Source organism: Anopheles arabiensis, chromosome 2 (genome assembly GCF_016920715.1).
Source record: "Anopheles arabiensis isolate DONGOLA chromosome 2, AaraD3, whole genome shotgun sequence".
Lineage (NCBI taxonomy): Eukaryota > Metazoa > Arthropoda > Insecta > Diptera > Culicidae > Anopheles > Anopheles arabiensis.
The window spans coordinates 12,287,473-12,311,895 of record NC_053517.1 but is presented as its reverse complement, the minus strand read 5'-3'; the positions used below and the strand labels follow the sequence as shown (position 1 = coordinate 12,311,895).

Below are 24,423 nucleotides of genomic sequence, written 5' to 3'. Positions count from 1 at the left end.
TAAGAATAGCTGCAGTCATCAGATCAGAGCTTCTCTCAGGCCAGGCATCTCCGTGCCGCCGAGGGAAGGCATATTGCCACCACGCTGCTCCTCCCTATCGAGCAAAGAACACTCTTTCACGTCCTAAACTGTCCTAGATTCATCCCGACCCACCCCAAGCCAAGCCGGAGAGCTAACTTTACTGCCATCAAGATGCTTACTTCATGGGAAAAGGCGCGCTCCGGCTCGCTCGGAAGCACGGTAACTCGGAACAGTGCTAAACCACATCAGAGCATCATCATCTAGCCAGTGCGCTTTCCGCAAAAGCAGAGCGTAGGATAAGACACTAAACGAGATCATCCGAAAGGTAACCGATACGAGGAGCGGTCAAGAGGTGGACGCATGTGTACGGGGGGCAAGTTTTCCACCTGCCTGGTCGCCGTAGGAAAATCGTTCAGTCAGCCTTTCTACTGCATTCTGGAGACCGGTGTTCCGGGCGGTCCGCTTCATCCAACAGCGGCGGGAGGCGGAAAGAACACTTTTCCATCGGTTAGTTGAAGGTAACCGTGCAGCCGTCGTCGGCAAAGTAGTTACATCGTAAAAGCAAAATAAAAAAAAGAAGACAGAATGTGAACCGCATCTTTCAGTGCGCCGGATTTTTTGGAGCTAGCAGAAAAGGGAACGAAAGCTTTATCCATGGCAGCGGGTGCACGGGAAAAGAAAGAGGCTGGCACGCACAGGGCGAACGAGTGGAAAGAAAATAGATAATTTATGAAACGAACCAACTCCGCCACACACTTGCACGAACCAGAGAGCACATCCTCGAAGCTCGCAACTCAAAACACGAAGGAAATGAGGTTTCACTAACATTAAAGAGTGCATACATTACTGCACTTTACGATCTGCAACTTATCTCAAAACCATCCACCAGCCTGTAGCTATCCTGTATGCGGAGGGCATGGGAAGATCTTGTGCGAATGTTTTTTTCTTGCCTTCCTGGAATTTCTCTTTTTTTACCACCTTTTTTTTTGTTGGTTCTGCTGAGTGAGTGCTGAAAGCAATGAGAGCTCCAGATAAGCACTGACTTTTGGATCACTGTGGGTGGGTGTAGGTGGAAAAATTGAACCTATCCCAGGAAGCAGATTTCGCAGAGAGTCGTACTGCACTAGCTGGGTTAGTGTACAGGCATGAGGATAGTGTTCGTGAAAGGTGATATCGAGATTTTGTGTTATACTTTTACGCCATAATTGATGAAAATTTCGTTTGCGAATCCGAATAATGAGGTGTTGATTGTGGTCGAAGGTGTGGTTGCATCGAGCTCATCAATGATGCTAAAATAGACTTTTTCCGCCTCGGTCTCGTGGCACAGTAGTCAACTCGTACGACTGAACAACATGCCTGTCAAAGGTTCAAGCACCGAATGGACCGTGTCGCCATACGTAGGACTGACTATCCTGCTATGGTAATCAAATAAGTCCGCTGAAAGCTAAGCACACTAGTAGTGGGGTACAGGCAGGCCTTGACCGACAATGGTTTGTGTGCCAAAAAAGAAGAAGAACTTTCCAGGAATCAGCAACTGAAAATGACTTTTGATACCTCTTCACCAAACTTAAATTTAAAATAACCTACAGGTTATGCAATTCGCTAAAAACGCCTAAAGTTGTGTAATGTGCAAGACAACTCAAGCTTTCAAAGCTGCTCAAATTAGCTTCAATTCTTAAAAGACTCCATTTTGTCTTTCCGTCTTGTACTTCAACTTAAAACAATAAAAAAACACTCAATTGTACTATGTTCATAGACAAAAGGATTACAACACAGTCTTCTTTACACAATATCGCTCACGAATATGCAACCGAAAATCACCGATGAAAAACAAGACAAAATTAATCGTCACATTGTATTGCATCGACGCTACTTTGCGCCATTAGACGACAAAGAAAATGTACATTTTTACATCCCTGCCATTAACCCTCCCGCACCACCTCGCTCGGATGCACAGAAACTGTTCCACCAGATCCGCGTCGCAAGTTATTACTGGGTGAGCAACATTTATTACCATTGTTTTATAGTGTTACCACCATCCACAAAGACAACCGGGACACAGTGTGTCCCGCTCCCGCTGCTACGATGCGATACTAAGAATTTACTGCTAACCTTTATCTACTTTACCAGCCCGCCCTTTCCAACCGCCGCCCACTTACCACACCATCGGGAAATCATCCAGCAGCCACGCGATTGCACATTCCATCGCCCTCTCTGTTTCGCTCGAGCATGTAAGAACCAATTCGCAAGCGCTTTCTTGGGCGCTGGAAAAACACACTGCGCTGCGACTACAGCCCCCGCCTTCAGCCCTTCGGATGCTGCTCACGCCTTACAGTGGAAAGCTATGCTGATACGACGCAATAACGCAACACGCTTCCAGCGATTCGCTTTCGTCCCCCGATCCGACCGGCGGGACCGACGCTGGTCCCGGGACGCTTGTCTTTGCTGCTGCATCACCACACCACGACGCACCGGAACTGTATTCGATCGTGCACGACAACTACACGCCTCAGCGAGGGACAATGACGATGACGACGAGGGCAAAGTGCACACAAACAGTGGCGCGCTCGCTTCCTTCCCCCCTACGCGTTGGTTGGTTTTTGGCCGATTGCTGTTGCGATGTGCTCGAGATGCACGACCACCAGTGTCGTAGTAATTTTCCTCCTCGCCTCGAAGCGTATCGACGCGGTGGTTTCGATGGCACACTTTGCAACCGACGCGGGAGCTACCGGGGGTTGCGCCTTTCCGTGAGCTACGAGCTAGCCGGTGGGAGTGATAACCGTGCGCCGGCACTACCCTTCCCGCCCAAAAAACAGGACTTCCGTTTCGACTGCCCGAAGGAAGTCCGAAGTGCACCCGTTGGCTCGTAAAGTCCCGTTAAATGGAATGCAGCGCCGGAAAATCCCAAACGAACGGACGCTTTTTCGCCTGCGCTAAGCGACTCCCTTCGACTGCACTGTTTGGGAGTGGCGCGGTGGTGGAAACAGCGGTACGCGATGTACTGCAACAGTCGCCCCGAACAGCAGTGTCAACCCATCATAAGACATTACCACCCATTATCGTGCGCGCGACAATGGCGAACGGAAACCCATAATGGGAGAACAAATAAAAATAATTTTCCTCACAGCATGACCAGCATCGTCTGCTGTCGCTGTGCTTACGGTTTGCTGTGCAACGTAAGTGTGGGCAGCGAGGAAATGTGAAACACTACATCAAACGGATGTGGCCCTGTTGGATGGATTTTGGTGGATTGCATGTCAGTTACATACAGTGTGCTTGTTCTAGCTAGATTGCTTAATGCATGCTCGCGTTCTCGAACATGATTTTAAGTGTATGAAAAATAAATAAGTTGTTTTTATTTGACCAAAATGAGGTTGTCCGAAAATTTACGCGAATGTTTCATGTTAAAAATCGCATTTATAGTTTGATATTATAAGACACATATCACTACAATATGATAGCCGCAGTTGGTTTTTATTTTTTTATTCAATTTCTACAACCCACATCCTGTTCATCTTTTGCCACTCGAACAATCGAATAAAAAAGCTCAAATATCTGATTAAAATTTGTCTTGCTTTTAGTTATGAGTCTAGCCCCCCAGGGGGTAAGGAACCCTTTGTATCATTTCACGTTTCCGGTTAAAACTCCAACAAAATGGAACATCTTTTCCACTGCAACAAATAAATCGTGCAGAGTGGGCTTCCTGCTCACACATGCGCTCGCTTTATTCCCTCCGGAGATGAGATTTTATTTCTGGACACTTTTGTATGCGCGTCCCCGCGTGGCATGCGAGGAAACAGGAAACGCCATAAAGAACGCCAATCCCATGAACGGGAAAAGGTCGAGAAACACCCAAAAGTCCCCCAGGGCAAGCTGTGGCCCTGTGCTGTTACCCCGTTTCTCTCACATTGCTGTTTCTTTCGCAAGTCGCTAGTCGGCAAGTGGCGGCGACTGGGCTCACTGCTTTCCTAAGCAAAAACTGTCACCTGCATGCACACCACTTGTGGGCCCGCCAGACGAAAGCTGGAGCCCGGAGTGTGGAGGTTCGTGTTGATGTGAGCAATCGCCACCGCTAAAATGCTCGTTTGTACGTTCATTTCCTCTTGGAGAGTTATTCTAAATCGGAGGTCCGTGTCTCGGGAGGTCCATTATTTTTCACCGGAAGTGCCTATGGCGGCTAGTGAACCGGATCAAAGATTTTGACCGAGACGGGGGTAAAAACGGATCCAACTCATCCCGGATTGGGTTCGGTTGTTTCTTTCGCGTTACTTTTTACCTTGTTAGTAACTTCAGTAATAACTTCAGTAAGCAAAACACATCAGCACTAAGTTAATACAATCAAGTCCAAGCTCTAATTCTAATTTAATAGAAATTGTTAATCTATTTATGTTTCTATACGTATTTGAGGGAGCAAAACACAATTTAATTAAACAGTAATACTTGTTCCATTCAGAGTCATTCTAATTCATACATTGAAGACTTCAGAACACGATTTTGAACTAAACTATCAAGAGAACACGTCTCTGTGGAGAAGACATCACACTAAAGGATGACGAACCCGGAACATTGCCTCTGTCGTCCATTAAGACAAAAGGGCTTGCGAAAACTAGTTTCAATTCATCAGCCGGCCTTTTCCCAAGCTTAAACCCCTCTCGCTCTAACCGGCAAAGCTTGCAGCCGTCTGTGCAATAAACAGCAATTTGAAAGACTCGCTTACGGCGGCGTACGTGAAGGATTAGTTTCAGGATCCTAGCTCAGACAGACGCTCGACCGCTGTCCCTCTGGGCTCAACCCGGAACAGGAAAAATACACCATTGACAGCTCGAATGATGATTTAATCCAATGCTCGTAAATGAATTGGTGGTTTGGCTTCTGTTTGGGCAACACAACTTCGCTAGAAAGAATGTGCAAAAGGTTCTACTTTACCCCGAGCGTGATTAGTTTGGTGGTGTGCGATTTTATAAAGGGAAGGACCATTTGCTTCCATTTTGTCGACAAATTGTAGAGCGATAGCAGCATCCGAGAACGATGTTCACTCACCTGAAACAAAAAACAAAATATAGTTTTAAAATTATCAGCTAAAGAAAAAAAATCACAATTCTAAGGTATTTCATAAAATGTGATAAATATATATATTAGGTTATATAGGTTATATATGATTGAAAAAGTGAAAACCAAAAAAAGTACTTTTCAAAGAAAAACTTATAAAGTTCCATCGTAAATAAAACTTTTATGTACGCTCTTATGCTTCTAAGAATCGTCTGATTCCACCGAATAGCTGACCCCAGCTGTACCGATCGCACCACACCGCTGTAGAAAACGAGCACCAAATTCTTGGAAAAGTTCTTAGGACCGAAATTAAATCGACTTCGTACGAATGACCACTGAACCACTCCAAAAAGCTCTCCATTCAATATCGCACATGTGCGAGGGGAAAAGCAACAATGATGGACTTAATGATGGTTTGCCCAGTAAGCTTGCTCCGCTGACAAGAAAATTAAGAAATATCCAATGATTTTTTGCCCAGCCAGCACACACACACACATACACAAACATATTCGGAATGCTGTCGATGTTTCATGGTAACTTTTGTTAAAAAAGTTCTCCCTCTACGGCGAAGCGATCTGATTGCGAGTCGGGACTGGGTTTCCAATCATCTGACCGATTCGATGGGACTTTCCCCACTTCTGTTTGTGCTGGTTGACCGTTGGAGCTTCCGATCGGAAACGACCCAATGCCACCAGCTGTTTCGATTAATATTTTCACTTGCCCCGAGCACCATGATTTTGTCGCCTGGCCACATTTGTATTCCAGTGCTGATGGTGGAAATATGGAAAAATTTAACAGTTATAACTTCTGCTCAATGATGTTGTTTGAAAATCGAACCAACTGGTTAGGTTGTTTTGCGGAAAGTTGTGTACTGCGCGATGAATATTTCTCAAGAATTAAGAGCTTATCCTTGCTTATTTAAGTAGTAAAAGCACCAAATCACCATATTACTTATAAAGATCATGCACGTGTTCCCTGCTGTGCTTGAGGTTCTATACGGGGTTTTAATTACACACATCTTTATCACCTTCATAAAGGATACATATGCTGGATAGATATGCTCCTGTCAGTAGAGTAAAGAGCTCGCGATAACCCAAAGTTGATTAAAGCATACGGGTAATGAAAAAAGTTTTAAATCCTCCGCTTAGGTCCCATCCGGTCGGTCAGTTTATTACCGGTAGAACGGGCTTGCGCATTAAGAGATTATTAATTTCCACCAGTTTATTAGCAATCTTATGCGCTTATAATCTTTACACATCATATCACAAGGCATCTTGTTCTCTCCTTCCCAAATATAAGTATATGTACTTTTTTTGTTGTTGTCTAGCTGGAGTTAATTACATTGCCATGAAACGGAATTGCTCTTTCAACCCCGTTTTTCGAACGCTTGCGACCACACGTTGCTATTCCTTGGGGCTCTTTATTCAATATCCGGCAGCAATCGAACTAACTACCAAGCCGTTGTGAGGGGAAGATTGTGCTTACTGTAGAATTCATTATTGTACCATATTTCTTACCCAGCGAACGATGAACGGATGACCTCGGGTCATCCGGAAACAAGCAGATAACCAGACAGCTAGACAGACAACCAGACAGACGAGCCACCAGGACCTGGTGGGCGATGATGCAACGGATGAGCGGTGGGAGCGTGTATGGGAAGAGCTTGGGATGGTTTTAAATTAAATCCTAAAATTTACAACTTTTCTCCACCCCTCCCCGAGGGCAGACATCAGGCCAATCGGGGAAAACACAGCCAGACACACGCATATTCATACATGTACCTAGTACTGCCGACTACAGGACACCACCCCTTTCAGCACAAGAATATATTCAGGGTCAGGGACATACCGCACACACACACACACTTAAACGCAGAGCGCAAACTATCACACGCGACCAGTTTTGCAAGCTGTCCAAGAGCTCCAAACACGGCAGTAAATAATACGTAATACATTATGCTTAATGTGACCAGCATGTGTTTCTGGGTGGTCAGAATTGGACGGGGTTGGGGGGATATTTGTGTTCGGTTTTGGTTACTGGACCTTCCCGCCATGGTTTGAATTTGGTTTTTCCGGGCCAATCCCCCCCATGTGTCCTGTGCGGAGTTTTCTGGTTGTATCCTATTGGATTCCGACCGCCCAGTGTGTTGGCTTCCGTCTGGACGACGACTAAATGACCATGTCCACATATGGCCAATTGCCGAATGGCTTAATTTATTAATTTCCTTCCCCGCCCGCGTTCCATAGGCCACTTCCCAACGAGAAAGAGAAGGACGGCTAGGTGCGGTATGTTACATGCCATCCAACTCGCTACATTTGGCTCCCGCGGTGCAGCAGGCGAAAGAAGCAAAAAACACACTCAAACCACACCAAAAAGCGCATATCTGGTCTGGGCTAGCGAGACGGTTGTGTTTTTATTCTCTACCTCCCCCGGTGTCGAGCGGGCGGCTTGTTTCCCGGGCAATAAATGTGGCAATTATTGCGTCGAAACGGTTTCGGTTTCTGGCACTGCGTTCGGTTTGTGGGGCGGGGGGATACGTTTTGTTTGCGCTTCTTTTCGGTAGTTATGCTCCATTTCCTGCACACGATTGGAATCACATTCGAACCGGGTGTGTGTGTCCTAGCGTCCTTATCGTGGTCGTGTAGCCGCTTTTGGTTCGGTCCGACAAACATACATGAAATCATTAAGTGGCGAACTAAATGGGTACTTTTGGAGCAGTTTAATGCATGTTGTATGTTGGACTCTTTCCCTTGGACTTAACGGGGACATAATGCTTGGAGCGTGTTGCTGCATGTTATGTTCAACATTTACAACACAGCAAATAGCATCGATTATATAGATCAAACGTATGGATTAGTTAAATATCCTCGTTCTTAAAGTGCATATCAGCTGAAATAGATTTGAAATGTGCACGTAACAGTAACATTACTTTAATGCTAGAATGAAATTAAAACTGAATAAACATTGCAGTTTTACAGGTACAAAATTTACACATCAAATAGATTGTATGTTAACTCACGACATTCTCAACATCAATGCAAAATGATCTTCCCCAGTACCATTAAACAACTAATTATCATTAACATTAATTAACTGATTGGCACATTCTGTCCCCAAACAGCACACTGCGACCATTTGCACTTAATTAAACATTCCAAGGCTCGGCCGAAGCGATCGATCGTTGATCTTATTTCGGATTGCGACGACAATCCTTCCTGTCATACCTGCCGGACGGCCTCACCACCTTTGATTGAGCACTGGCGTAAAACTAACGAACCGCGCCGTTCAACCCTGTACTCAATTTAAACCCGCACGACGAAGCACCAACCTTACGTTAATTACGCAGTAAATTCTACACCCGGGGTAAATAAGGCGCGCACAAATTCCAATCGCCATCAAGTCAAAATATCGACATAGCGCGAAAACCCCCTTCGCACGGACATGGCGGAACAACGCCACACTGTCAACTGCTCGTGTCCTGAAATTCACTCGTGTTACAGCAACAATCCTTTGCGGGCCGGCCGGTGTTGTGGGGGGGGAACGCCCACAGGAAAAGCTTGTAATTATGCTGCGAGTCCAATTTCGTCCACTAATTGATAGCTGTCCATTTGGCTCGAAGGGCCAGAAGTCGATTTGCAATTTCTACAGCGCAACCGTCGCAACCCTGACTGGCCAGCCGCTCCGACACTCTACCTGTGTGGCGTTCCGTTTGCTGCCATTTTAAACGCGAGCTAAGCGTGCGGAACAAAACTAAACACACAAACTAACTCGTAATTAATCGATCCTGTTTAGCTGGAAGGAAGCAGGCAGGCACACTCACCCCTCCCCTTCGTGCCCGGGTGGATGGGGTTCAATTTACGAACCAATTTACACACTCGGTGTGCGAACGGTGCACGATTGACGGATTGATGGATGGACGATTGTAGTAGATGAGCTTTCGGGGCGGCAATTTGTTTGTGATGGGAATTTATTCGAATGCAATTGCGCAATGTTTTGCGATGTGCTAGCAATGTTTTTTTATTGTTATTTTGACTACTTCATTATGTTCATTGAAATTTGCTTAAATTACCAAACGATAATGCAAAATTCGTGCAATTTTAACATTATCTACCAATTATTATGCATCACCTTATTCAATTTAAAATTAAAAACCTCATCCAGGAATGTAAAACAGAGGTGGGTTTTGTGCTCACTAAAGCTGTCTCTTGTACCTGTTGTCGGACAAGTCCCGGAAAATGGCCCCGGAAACGTCCACTGATGAGGTAAGATCAAACTGCAACCACTTTCCGGCCTTTTATTCCTCATACCGGTAAGATTATCTGCTTATACAGTCATTAGGTAGAATGAAATAATAAACCCTTTTTCTCTCTTTTGTGCTCTCTACCTTTTTTGAAACAAATGTTTCATCCCACGTAGCAAAGGCATACAATGAAACATCCCTACGGTACAAAAAATAACCCGAATTGGCCAAAAGCTGTTTTACGAATACTCCAAAACAAAGAGAAACGTTACCAGCTCACAAGCCGGTGCTTTGCACATGAAATACGACAAAATTATCACAACATATCAAATTCTTCGCCACGGAATGGGACTGGAGGAGAAAAGGAGAGATTCACATCAACGATAAGGCATCTCGAATTTGCTTCAATCCTTACTGCCTGTATCGCGCTCCAGCGGTCAACAACGATGCAAAAGGATTCTAAGCCAGGGAATGAACTAACCTTCCGGTACGGTTAAACGGACTCACCACCACAATCCAACCCTTCTGCAGGCAGGGTGAATGAAGACGGTAATGACGGTTCTGATGGTGGTGCTGACACTGCAACCTTACTCGTCCTTTTGTTCCTTTTTTCCCCGTTTTCCCCTCTGCATCCTTTTGTCGGTAAAACCGGAAGCAACCCCCGAAAACAACCGCTCTGGTTGGCAATTTCTCAAACCATACAATATGGACCGACAACAGCACGAAACGGTGGCGGCGGCCTGGTTCCGAACTGCAGGGATCATATTTTGGTCGAGTTTATTTATTTTGCGCCAGTCGGTCATTCCCCGTTCGCTAAGCCGCAGCTTACATCAGCCACGGTGCGGGGAAAGGAGTTTCTTTTTCGTCTTTCAGCAAGAGAATCCATTTGGCTAGAAGAGCAAGAACGAATGTGCAAGAAACAAGGGGATTATGGAGTAGTTGTTTGCGTTACGGAGAGTGCGATAGAACCGATAGAATCGCTAATAAAATCAGGAATTTGACAATGATAAGCATAACGCATACGTGAAGATTTTATTATGTACAGAAAATTGCACAAACGTTTAAGTTATTACAATACTTTTGTATACCTTTTCAACTACAATTCTACAATCCTTAAATTCCGTTCACTATACTACAATCATTTCCATATTGCAGTAACAGTAGTTCGTACCCGTTTGCACATCTTTTCAACATGATTTGTAGGTTTTCTTTTATGTGATTTGTACACCCTCGATAGTGGCCGGTCGTAAAAAACAACCCCGATTGGTTTCCATTATGGCCGGGACCTGGAGTGCCAAAATAGGTTGAATTTATTCGTGCTACGGCGAAACGGCTACAGCCACCGAAACGGCCGCCTCGAGAGCAGCGACAGAATATGTGAATGAGCATGGAAATTGGGGATGAGCAGTTCCCCCCCCCCCCAAAAAAGGGGTAAACCATTGAAACCCATTCTATACCCATCAACCTCCCCAAGAAAGCACGAAAAATGGCAAGATTGTCGTTAAGCGGGCGTTGGTTGCCCAGGGGGCGGGTGTCCTCTCGATGACGCGCTCCATTATTTCTGGATGTGTTTTAGAGACGTCCTCCGCTCAAGTGTCCACTCGACCACACGGATATCGGAGCAGGCAGCAAAGAAAGGATAATTCCAGAAGCCAAACCCCCACCTGCAAACACCACAGCCAAAAGAAAAAAAAAACCAGGGATAATCGACGATTGGTCAATCGATGAACGGGTGAGGCGAAACGATAATAGCTCCGTCAAGCTGGCGGTTTCGTTAGTCTGCGAATGATTGACGATTTAGTGGTTCGGTACTTCGGTAAGAGTGTTTGCATGGGATAGGAGGAAGAAATCCACACACGCTACCAGACCAACGTGCAGGACACGAATGGCACGAAACAGGCAATATCCGGTCAACATCGTGCCCGGTAAATTGGATCCCACTTTTTTGCATGCAACCAATTTATCTGCCATTTTGGTGCTGCTTTTCCCCATCTCTACGCAAGCCAGAAGGCATTGACCGGGAAATATTGATGGGTTTTCGGACAGCCAAGCGCATTGGTTGAAGTGGCTCTTGAAGTGACTTGTAGTGGGACCTGGATCACAAGCCTGGAGCGTTGGATGGGTTGAGGGAGCTTAAAAAGGGGAGCAATATGGCCCCGAAAGGTATGATTTGTATGAAGAATCATATAACTTATTTACATAATATGATTTGGTTTTCATTAAAATTGACTGGCACAACAGAAGGTACAGTAAGGTTAATCAATCTCATTCAACTGATAGCTACATCAAATAGAAGTATCTGATACATTGAAGTCTGAAGTGAACAAACAATTCCAAGAATTTTAACCTGTTATTTCTACAAAGAAATTTCCAACAGGCTGTGGTACAACCCCCGCCACTTGACGGTAATGACTTGATTTGCATTTACGGCAAATTAACTACAACCTGATTACCTCACGCGCGCGCGCAACCATGGTTACGCCACATTTGCGGTTAGGATCATATGTTAATAACCCGTGCACTTCGCCCGAAGGAAACGTAAACCACACACAACCTGCAGCAGAAGATGATGATGGCGATGAAATACGATCACCTTCGGAAGCGTTCGTGTTCCGGACAGGGGAGGGTAATAGAGCAGCCCCACCACCCTCTTACCATTAACCGAGCACGAAATCGAAGCTCCAGCGCTCCACGAAGCTCAGTAGCAGAGAGCGTGGAGGGTATGTACACGTGCCAATCACACCGAAGCGCCGCCGTACACCGCCGCAGCACAAAATTGATAATTAAGATTCTACATCAAGCCGGGTGCGGGGAAAGGTGAACGCGGCATTGAGGGAGCAAAGGCAGCAACATAAACTTACCAACATAAACAAAGCATACACCATCTCTCCGCTGGTTTACCTTTGCAGGGTCGTTGCGTGTATACGGGACACTTCTCAGCATTTCACATGGCGAAACATGGAGCAAGTTAAGAATTATTTAGCATACAATTTACGGGCTAGTAAATTGGCAGCCGCAGTCAATTTCGAATCGAACTAGGATGCGGTTTGGTGTTCCGCCCTTAAGGCGGGCGAATAAACACCACAGACCCCTGTTTGTTTGTACGCATAAACAAATGAACAATGGAACGATTCAACATATTACGCGCTCTGTTCTATAATAAAAGACAAAACACATTCACACGTCCACTCCATTTATAGAATCAGTTAGTGTGAGTTGCCTGTAGAGCGTAGTCTTTCTCTCATTTAAACCACATCGAATGTGCACGAAGGGACAAGTAAATTATACCAAAACTAAATGCTGCACAGTAATGGACGACGGACGGCCATTGAAAACAAAACCTCCGCACCGAAACCTACTGTCCAATTTCAACGCCATAAAAGAAGCCTCCCATGTCCCATGCAAATAAAAGTTATAGAAAACTCATGCGTAAATGGAAAACTCGAACCACAAAACGTTTCGCCCTGTGGACGAGTTTCTCTTTCTCTGTGGGGCTGATAAATACACACGTTGGCTTCCAAAAAAAAAAGTTCTAAACAGAACACATCCCCAAACCGGGGACCGGACAAAAAGAGTAGCAGAAATTTAAACACGTACTGGTTTGAAGTCTTATAATTATTTGAGGCCACCCCACACACCACCGGCACAAAGGTTTCCAGCTCCACAAACGAGCCGAGGTGGTTGAAGAGGCAGGGGAGCGTAATTAAATGGTTTTGGTGAAAAATGAAAAGCCACCGGGCACCGGGAGTGCTTCCGAAACATCAAAAACATGTTCCACATTAGTTGGCTCGACCCAAAACCCTCCTCTCCCTGCGGCTCGTCTGCCCTTCACCCATGCTAGCAGTACTCTCTGGAGTACCATCCGTTCATTGGGCCGCAAACAGCCGAACAGTAATATCCAAATGTTGCCGTCGGTGTAACACGCGCACGTTGTTGAAACCATTCGTGAACCGTTCGTCGCTTGCCGTAGGAAAACCTGTTTTCCTTTACAACGCACGGCGCTGCTGCTGCTGCTGCTGCTGCAGAAAAGTGCGTTTGTTCCGTGGGACCGGGAAACAGGTACGCAAATAGGGTTCTTGTGGGCACAGGCAGGAGCGAATGTGGCAGTAATGGACCGGAGTTTTCAGTGTAAAAGGGGTACCCCACGATACTTTTCGGTTCAACCGTCACAAAAAAAAATTCACTCTGTCATAAGCAGTGTTGCCAAGCTCCCTCCCTCGAAGCAAAAGGTGAATGAATGAAATGGATGCAGAATTTCACAACGCACAATGAAAACTTTGTCGGCATCGCCAAATTAAAATAAACAGACGAAACGTACGCACACCGATGATTAAATTTCCATATGACGTCAACGTTGCAGGGATGTGTGTGTGTGTGTGTGTGTTTAAAACAACACTAAATTAAATATTAATTTTACCGGTTGTTTCATGGGAAAATATATAAGCAATTTGTCTACAGTCACTCTCATTTTCGTGGAACTGTTATAAATGGTAAAACATTCAACAGGACGAGTCATCAAATCATGCTCTTCAATCAATAACTTTTCTTTATCCATCGTTCAGGTTTGGTATTTAATCAACGTACATAACGACACACATGCTCTTGCGCTCCCATATCCACGCAAAACACACAGCCACAGTCAAACAAACCGTTTTTTTATGCTGCACTCTAGCCAAAAATCGGTAGCGAACACACACACATTGTCCTTTGCCCTTCGCAAAACCAGCGAACCCACACTCTATTGGCACCATTATTGACTGTCACACCAGTGTCAACATGTCCTGCGGGTTTGCCGGGCGCGTTGAAACAGATCGTACCGCAAAACCTTTACACATTCGATTCTTGCTTGGAAACCAATACGATCGGTGAAGCTGCATGCACACGAACTGGTTCGTTTGGGACCTTTTTTTATTTTTTGGTTTTGTTACCACGTGTGATACGTTTCCCTACGCTTTTTTTCTGTTGCTGTTTGCCCTTCCTTCCCAGCAAAGGGTCAACATCCAACAATGCCAATCGTGCTGTCGTCGATGAAAGGACAAAACGAGCATTCATCAAACACACTCACACACACACACACACACATTCGCACAACACACGATGTACACATTCCAACCGTTTCCAGTCGCAGAGACAATCAAGCCTCGCTTTGTGACTCCACCGATCATCTGCGGACGGGCAAGAAACTTACAGCCATTGCCAAGCATCAAAGCGCGCCGCGAACGACGGGTGTCGGGTGTTCACGTACAACAGAGAGCCGGATGAAAGCGGCCAAGCGTCTCCATCGATACGATATCCGTCACCGACGGATGTTGCTGAACGTGTCGGAATGTGTTTGAAACTTGTGCGCACACACATACATGCACACACACTAACACCAAATGCCAGACGATCCTTCCAACGCGACACGCTTACACACACATGTGTTGCCGCGTTCCTTCATTATTCGAAATGTCCCGGCGACAAGTGTGCGTGCGTTACACGTTCCCGTTTTTTGATTGAATGTGACTGTTTCGTTTAAAAATCGATTGACTTTTATTTGCACCCGGCTGACGGGATCAAAGGCCTGGCGGCAGGACGAAGAAACCCATCACTCAGACGTTCATAGGACACGACGGTGAAATACTTGCCGATAGTGTATCGATACAGCAAAGCTCTAGTCTTGTGGTGTGGAGATCTCAACACTCCAAAACATTGTTTTGTAAGCACCGTTTCCTCTCTGTCTCTCGGCGCTACGTAATTTGTTTGCAATGGAAAACAATTTGAGTTGGGTTGTGTTACGAAGAACAAATGTAGGCGCGAATTGTCAGTGCATATGAACACGACCAAACAATATTATGAGACATCTCAGCGAGCAAACACGAGCGCGCCTGCAAAATCAACACTAATTTCGCCCGTTATTTACGGGTTTTGATATTTGAATAGAACAAATGCCGGCGATAAACATCAATCGAGCCGGGAGCCAGATTTGTCATTCGTCGGCAATCAAAACCGACATAAAAGCGCACAATGCGTGTGCAGAGTGTACTTCAAAGCTGCGAGAAATTCATTTCACTCGCCCGGTTGTCTTTGCTGCCGGGGCAAACACAGCTCACAGGATCCATGTAAATCTATCCTTCAAGCCCAAAGTACAGGCGAGCTCTCGGTGGGGTTGGTGATGGTAGCGGTGGTTGTAGGACAAAATTCTCATTAAAATCTATCCCGTGAAGCAATCGGATAGCATTGAATCTTGCACCAGAAAATGCTTCTCGCTGTGCTCACTGCTGCTGCTGCTGCAGTGAGTGGAAGTGGGAGATAGAAAAAGGCGAAAGGACACTCTTTTACAGCCAACTTCTTCGCCATCATCACATTACAAAGTGCAGTGAGAAGTGCGGGGAGCAGGAGGAAAGCACCGAACCAAAGGACGACCAACTTGTAATTGATATTTTAATTAAATTTTGCCGCGGTTTGACCAAGCCAAGCGACACTTTACGACGAAGCGAATGGAATTGCAGTTAAGTTATCGTTAAAAGTAGATTACTCCACGATAAGAAAACCCTGTTAGTGGTGTTGCTTTAAGCGTTCGTGTACTATCACTGTGAACGTTTAAGATCGATTTTTAAAGTAAGAGTGCATTAAAATAGTTTCAACGTCCTTCAACGAGCAATAGCTGTAAGTATCAAAAATCCTTGATGCAACACAAGAAACTCAGCATCAACAGCTATTAATACCACTAAAACTGAAATTGAGTAAAGGGGCTGTTCTACATGCCTATTTTACGTTGAGCATTCTATTTAGAGGTTTGCTGAATTCTTTGCTGCTAGCATCCCTGTGCAGTGACAGATAAGCAACGCCGAAACGTGAACATGCATAGAATTTTCCTTAATGAACTTACGGTCCAAGTTATCACGATGCTCCAGGTATCAGGATATAAGCTAGAGAGTAGTATCAAAAAAGGACCCATTTACCCATTCCAGATTCTCTCTCTCTCTCTCTCTCTTCGTTTGATGACACATCTTTTTAATGAATGTTTAATCCATCAATTCAATCAAACACGGTTTGGGATTCTTCGCATTGCGGAATAATACCTACTGACTACCTTTTTTGCAGGTTTGTTTCCTTTCTCTGTCTTCTCCAACCTTTTTTGCGAGGAAAGATTTTACAGTCATATCATTTGCATGCATAATACGGACCAATTCCTGGAGTTTTGACACAATGAAAATAAAACGCACTCCCTCTAACCAATAAGCATCCCGAAACGGGTGACGAATCATCCGCGTGATTGATTACAACTCATTCCTGCAGGACGACCAACCCATTCCTGCAGTGGATGCAGTTTCCATTGCCCGGTACTGTAGCACTATGGCATCCGCCCATCGGCCGTAAGGGGATAGGAACCCAACACACACACACAAGGCTCGGAGCGAAACGGAGGGGAGATACAGATAAATCGCATCCCATCCATGACGGCGCATATGTTCCCGCATCCCATCCATGACCCGGCATGCTGTGGGGATTCTGTGCTGCTGCCTTGTGACAACCCGCCGGCGGCCATCATCGCACGACTCGTCCATCAACCCGAACGACAGGGCCAAACACAACATGCACATGAGTTTTAAACGCTGCCGGCAGCACCGTCGAATGGTGTTTTGTTTTCAGGCCTCTAATCAGCATTGGTGTAGGATTACATTGACTTTCCTATTAATTTGCTGTCTGGGCGTTCGGTCGTCTCAGTTCAGGCAGCCGTGCAGCTGAGGCTGCAGTCCACACAAACAAACACACACACACACAAAACCCTCGATATGGTAGCATCGTTCCGGGTTGCACCGTTTGCTTTGCTGGGACAGTTTCACTTTCGAAGCATGCCGGCGCAGCTCCACGGTGGAAGATTTATCCGCCCGGAGGGAGATTTATCGATTCATCGATCAAGGCCATTCGGTGCAGCAATTAGCGACGCTATTGTGATACTCGACAAAACAACAAAAGGTAGCGAGAACCAGGGCCCCGAGTAACAAGCCCAGTGGCCAACTGGGGCAGAAGAAAGGTTGTAATTGGACGTTCGATTATTGCTTAATTGTGATGATTGTTAAGTTAAAATTTTAAATAAGGCTTGAGAATTAACAACAAAAAACTCAGAGCAATATTTCTGAAAGTGAGACAAATTTGGTACTATTTATGCAAATTTACAAAACACATATTTTACATTTAAGCTTCAACTTAATAACCATAAAGCAACAGTGCTATTTGCTCATTATTATGGAAATGAGATGCATAATTAAAGCGTTCAAACGTGTTTATGTGTTCCTTCGTGTGACAAAGCTCTAGTAAATCATATTTTACATACAATAGCAAAGCCCAATTCCAACAACATCCAACACAATTATACAAAATGGAAATGCTACGATAACATCACGTTTCAACCTCCTGCCCGTTTGTATGTATACCATAGCTATTGACAAATGGTAAAAATGGTATTACTCGATCGGATGGCCTCAACCACACCGATCCTTTAATCTAAATTGATATTGCTCGCTGTCGAACACGCTTTCGGCGATGGAAAAACCACAAAAACATGTTGAAACACAAAATTTTTAATTGAAAATGTTACAATTATTTCGTTCGGAACCGGCTCACAACTATCAGTCCCCGCCAGTTTCAGCCAACAATGAAGCTACAGAGCTAAAACCACACACCGTAACTCAATATCCAACGATTCAACCGCCACTGCTTTTGCTTCGGTGGTTTAAACACATCAATGTTACTAAACGTCAGGGAGCAGCCGGAAACGAATGGCGCGGGGAAAGTAGAAACTGCTGACCGACATGCACCACATGGGGAGCAGTACCTATCCTCGCTGCTCCTCACCCGCCTACTCCCATGGGAAGGCTGCGATGTCACGTATGCCGGTGTGTGTATGCCATGTTTGCTGTAAACATGCGGAAACAAACGACCACCGCGATGACTACACACGATTTGAATCGATTCGAACGCGCGGAACATTGGGGACTTTTGGTGCTCGAAAGGATCTATCAGCGAGCTGTGCTACCGATTACCGAGACCTGATGGTTCACGGGATGGCCACGAAGAAATGGGAGAGGTGGAGACGAAGAGCTGCTGTAAATACCATTTATCGGATTTGTTTACGCGAGTTCGGGTTACGTTGAGCTGGAGGGTTTTCAGGGAGGTCGGATGTTTGATGAACAGGTAGATGGACATAGTGGGTGAAGAATTCGCCATACGCGCATGTTTGTTCCCGCTTGGGAGGAATATTGACCATGCTGCTGACCAACAAAAGCTCAATTACAGTAAACACGTCTCTTGTTTTGAAAGGATAGAGTGAAGGTTTGCACACTCTTCGCTACTTTGTGACAGGCAAACCGGGCTAGGCGGAATACAATGCCCGGAAATGGTTGTTGAGAAAAGTTTAATTGAAAACTAACCGCAGTTGTTCAGCAGTTTATGTAACTGAAGTGAATGCAATTTTGTTACACCTGCTGGCCACATATTAAAAAAAAAACATTGAATAGAAAAATATGACATACGTAAGCTTATTTAGCTGAAGTTATTTAGTTCTTGCATGAACAACCCCTTTCACCATCATATTGAACATTCTGAGACGAAGAAAAAACCTTTCAAACAGTTCTCCCGAATTGATTCTGACAGGACCAAGTACACTCCATTAGGAAGGAGCTGATTTACTTCCCATGCTTACATCGCACCGTAAAACAATTATGATAACCGGGCAAAAGAGCGAACGAACGAGAGAGAGAGAGAGAGAAAGCCAGCAGAAAAATGGGATACCAAAAGTGCTTTCACTGCACTCGTCAGGCACACCCATGTTTATCCTTTAACCTTAACCTCACTCACCATGGCCGGTTCATGTTTCCTCCCTTCGTGCTACCGGAATGGGTCGCCTGCTAAGGTGGTCCACCGTATCACAAATACGCTTTCATAATGCATATTCTACCCTCCCCCATTAGGGCACTGGATGATCACAGAGCAACGCTAGCACACAACGCTCGAGAGCTGGAGTGGACCGACCATTCGGTAGTGTTTGCTTTTGTTTGATATGTTTAGTGTAGCCCGCTGGTCGAGGGTGTAGATACACCATTGTATGGCAGAGCACACGATGAAACGTTGATGTATTGTTCAAACACATTTCCAATCAATTTAAATGCACACAGTGTGTGTAAGTAACTATAGCGGAGTTGGTGAACGAGCGTAATAGCCTTACAGTATGCACTATTACTTGAATAATTGATCAAATTTGAACCGATCGCACAACAGGGAAGCTTTGTGTTTGTTTAGGGGAAATTGTTTCTGCTTTGTGGCTTTTATGAACAATGTATGTTTTATTGCTGAGCTACAATGCGTTAAATTTCATAAATTGTAACATAAACCTTCAATAGCTGAATATATTTTTCATCTATAAGTATTGTTTGACGATAAAAACTTTATTTTTCATTTAGCACAGAACATTATAGCATCCTTTCCAAATATTTACCTCTTTAAGACAGAAAAAAGCAGCCAAACCACACTTCGCGCAAGCTGTTGTAACTCGCTCCCAGCAACGGTTGATTGAGAGTTCGCTCGAAAAAACAAAGCCACTGTAAGCACTGTAAGTGCTTGGTACACAGTTTGCTTACAGATCATTAGCCAAAGCCTCAGCTGCTGATAATAGCACAGCCGTACAAGAACAAAAAACAAAACTTCACTTTCCATACAACGGTACAATGAATGCTTTCTTACTAATCCACTTCAAGATACCGGTCTGGTGCTGGCCGAAAACAGAACAACAAGCTTCACCGTCGTCGTCTGGCGTAGTGAGTATCACCAGACAGCCAATTATGCGCGAATGGCCCTAACACTTAACCGCTATTCTTAGCCTTCCCTGCATCTTGAAATGAAATTTATCCCAGCCTCTCCGGGAAGGGATGCAAATATACCTTCCTGCCGGCCTGGAGAAAGGAGCTGCAAATTAAAACGAAAATATTGATTTTTGGTAACATCCCACCCATAGAGCTAGGCTTCACTGGATACTGAGAACGCTGGGGAAAGCCCCCAAAAAGCCAGACGGCAATTTTGAGTGGCCTTGAAATGAGCAATGCCGTTTTGGAAAAGTGATTTTTACCAGAATCGGGACCGGTTTTATAGGAAAAGTTTTAACCTACGTTTACAAGCACCTTTTTGGGCGAGCTTTTCACCACCAAAGTCATTGCAGCTAGCAAAAGGTAAAAGAAGAGCTTGTTTTTGATTAAGTAAAATTGAACACGATGTAAAATTAAATTCACTTCGTTGTGCTTAGGGCAATTTAAATATTTGAAAAACGTTCCTGGTGCCAATTTGATATTCCCTTAACATGCTGCTCATAATTCAAATGCACTCTCCGCACTTCATGATAAATAAACCAATAAAAAATCCATTACAATTTATTACAAACCGAACCGCTTCCTCTCCCAAGCAACTACCAAAATAAATTACGCGTTTCATTTAAATAAAACAAGAAATACGCAGCAGAGATGTCACGCCATTCTCTTCCATCTAAAAACGTACCCCAAAACCTACCGAACATTAAACTATTTCCAGCTTACTTAGCAGCGAGACCTTATGCTGACTCACGCATAAAATATGTCCCCCATTTCTGCACCCCACCCACAGCATACGACCCCCTCCCCATCGTCCATCATCGCCCCTGCAAACAGATCCTTCGCAAACACAGTCGTCAAACCGTTTGGCCGGGGAGGCGGCAAACATTTCAGTCGCTCGTGTCGCTGAATTAATTTTACCGATTTAACCGGTACGTTCCTGCATAAAATGGGAAAATCATTACGGAATGGTGGTTCCCAACAGCTCACACAGCGAAGGCCAGAAAGGCCGCCTGTTGAAGAGATGGAGCCGATCTCGCGGCGAACTTCAACTGCGCTGCTCTTTTTTTTGTATTGTGAGTGTGTGCAGAATTTTAGAGCACATATTAAAATCAGGTTCTTTGCCCTCGAGTCTCGGAAGCGAACTGTGCTTCTTTCAAGGTTCATTGTCACGTCGCGAGGGGACAGTTTTTTGTGTGTGTTTTTTTGCTATTTTATTTTCCTTCAACCGTGAACTTCAGACACGACTTTCACCGTCAGTTTGCGGTTTTAACCGTTACTTTGTACTCGTAGCACGTCCCGGACGGAGGAAGCAAAAGGAACTATTTGCTCGAAGTGGCAAAGAAAACGTAGTGGCACCATCGCCACCACTTATAGGTTCGGATCACATGAAAGTGAGATTATTAAACAAATCAAGTTGAAAAGCAGGGACTAAAATCTGCCACTGCCAAGCTATATTGGATGAAACAAATCAAACATCTACAGTGGGTAACCCTTCGTGGAAAATCATTTATATTTTTTCAACTCATACACACTATATAAAAACAACATTACTTCTACTACTAAAAGGAGGTAAATAAACAGATGACTAATTGGATTCCACTTGGAAAAAAACATTTTTTGTTCGCCGCCTTGTACCCAAAACCTGTTGAGCACTCGAGGGTTATCATCGGCTAAGACGACAAGCCAAATGTCCAATTAAAAGCAACAAAAAAATGAGCAAACATACTGCCAAATGTCTAATACGTTCCTGTGGCCAATGGCTTCCTCACACACTACCACACATACATACACTGTCCCAATGGAGAATCCCCATCGGAAGTACTTCCTTACACCACAGCATAACACACACACACACACACAAACACACGCCAACCATCGTCCCGTGGGGCCACGCACCCAGCACACCCCGAGCGACGGGCGAGAAATGGTGCAGTAAATTAAATCTAACAACGAGATAGAGCACATACAGAAGTTTTATTTCGTGTTAAAATACTTTATCTTGCCCAAAGCTGGCGCGTCGTGCAAAGGGGGGGGGGGACGTGAGGGGCGAGACGGTTTGCCGCACTCCGTGGACCGGCGTTGCCGTCCCCCGGGTGGAGTCACCGTGTGCCATGTGTCACGTTGCAAATGACAATATGCGAACGGCTGCTCCTTTTCAGCTGTCAAAATGAGCGGAAATTAAGGGCCAGGAAAAATGGTCGGCTTTAGCGCCATAAAACCGTTATCCCTTGCCGGGCGATGCCAAAGGCTCGCTCCCTCCTCTCGTGAGGCGTGGGGCGGGCGGCTGCTGGGAGGTGATGATCGTCGATGGTGTTCATCTCACCTCACCTCGATCCCAGAAACCCAGTGCGGCAACCTCCAAACCCTGCCCGGAGCAAGGGGGAAAGTGATGCGTTTTACGCTGCTCGGTGGACGTCGTCCTAATGTGCTCCCGTTGGCCATTCTGGGTTGTTCTCGTTCTCGGGGCCGAACGGTCCGATGGTCCGTAGCATATGGAGATTTAAATAACGACGTGTACGACGGCGGCGACAGCAAGGGGGTAGTGGCTGGGAGGGAGGTAGAATCAGAGCTGCGATGCCAGCGGCAACGATGCTTTGGAGCTAAATGAATAATCATAAAATAATGAGCTTTACGAGATGGTTTCCGGTGGAGGAGAAGCCACACATACACCGACGCAAGCACATCTACACACACACACCACACACACACACACACATGCTATTATTACGAGGCTTTCCACAGAGCGCTTAGCATGCTCAGGGCAACCGACTGACACCGAAGGACATCATTGAAGCTTTCCGTTCGTTTTCTTCCCACTTTCTTTCTTCCCTCCCTGCAATCCTTGCCTCTGGCACGGAAAGGATTCGGAACGGAGGATATCATTTTTACGAGGTGGTAATAATGTCCTGCAGTTCATGAGGCAAAAGTGCCCGCCGGTGGAGGTATGGAAGCACTAAGGGGTTTAGGGGCAAACCTGAGGGGCAAGAGCAAATCATTGCTGAGCAAACAGTTTTTGCGTAAGTTTGAGCAAACTTGCCCTCCCCCAGGCGGAACATGAACACACATACTGGACTCGGGTTGCGGGGCGAATCTATGCTAAAGCTTTATGCACAAAGCACAGATAAGTTTAATGGGCTGTTTAAAGGGATCATCAAGATAGCGGGGGGGTCATTATTTTTTCACCTCCTTCCGCCTCGATCACACAGCAGAGCACACGCGTTTGGCAGCTCATTTCGAACCGGTGAGAGGGGAAAGCTCATGATTCGATTCGATTAGGAGTGACCACCATGAAGCGGGTAGTGTCATATTATATTCACGTCCCTTGGTGCCGGTTTTACGAGCGGCCGCACATGACGGACGATTTAAATTAATGGGGCCGGGTTTATGTGTTTGTTTTGCTTCACATCGGTTGAAACGCTAAAACATGCACAGACGGCTCAAAGCATGGGGTAGGGTGGGGGAATAAAAAAAAACCGTGAAGATATGATCATTGTTGACATGACAGGATTTAATCAAAATCCTTTCGGGTGGGTAGGTGGATTGCAACAAACTGTTCGCTATTAATCCTGGAACATCGCTCTACTATGACAGGGAAGGGAAAATCTTTTTTTGTTTGCATTGAAATGTTGCCGAGCTGTACCAGAACGGATGTTTCAAAACGCCTGAAGGTATGCAAAAGTTCGGTTTTGGATGCATGTATGTTTTAACATTTCCTTATTAAGATATACAAATACAGCTCAATACAGGGTTTCCCACGATTTATTGGTTGGTTCCCATCCATTTTTGTTGGGTTGCCATATTTTTTTGGTGCGTTCCCACGATTTTTTGGCCATTTCCCAGATTTTGTTGGTCCAATTGTATTGATATCCGATCGGAAAATACCAATAAATTATGGGAACGAACCAAAAATCTATGGGATACAATAAAAAAATCGAGGGAACGCACCAAAAAATCATTGGAACTGACCAATAAATCGTGGGAAACCCTGTAAGACGTATCGAGAAATAAATGCCTAATGATGATCATTTGTAATATAACACAAGATGGTTTACCTTTTCCCGCAACATGTCCCGTACACGACCGGCCTGGTTCCTTGATCGATGCAGCTCCAGCTGCAACTCCAAACATCGCTCCTGCCAATTGATCTGCGCAGTGAACAAGGAAATCACAATCAATAATTGAAATACCCAGTTAAAAATGTTAGCAAAAAAGACGCTTTGATCAGCGCATTGCATACATCTGGGCGTTTTTAGCTACCCAAGCGCAATG

At 45.2% G+C, this 24,423-nt stretch overlaps 1 protein-coding gene across 10 annotated transcripts in view; it reads right to left on the bottom strand.

Annotated features, from left to right (window-relative positions):
• The window catches only part of LOC120900402 (uncharacterized protein CG43867), a 184,787-nt gene that overhangs the window by 105,110 nt on the left and 55,254 nt on the right, over positions 1-24,423 (bottom strand). For all 10 annotated transcript variants that reach the window (XM_040307363.1, XM_040307355.1, XM_040307407.1 and 7 more), the window contains one exon: positions 24,207-24,299. In XM_040307363.1, coding sequence (XP_040163297.1) covers positions 24,207-24,299 — 93 coding nt within the window. The remainder of the gene's footprint in view (positions 1-24,206; positions 24,300-24,423) is intronic.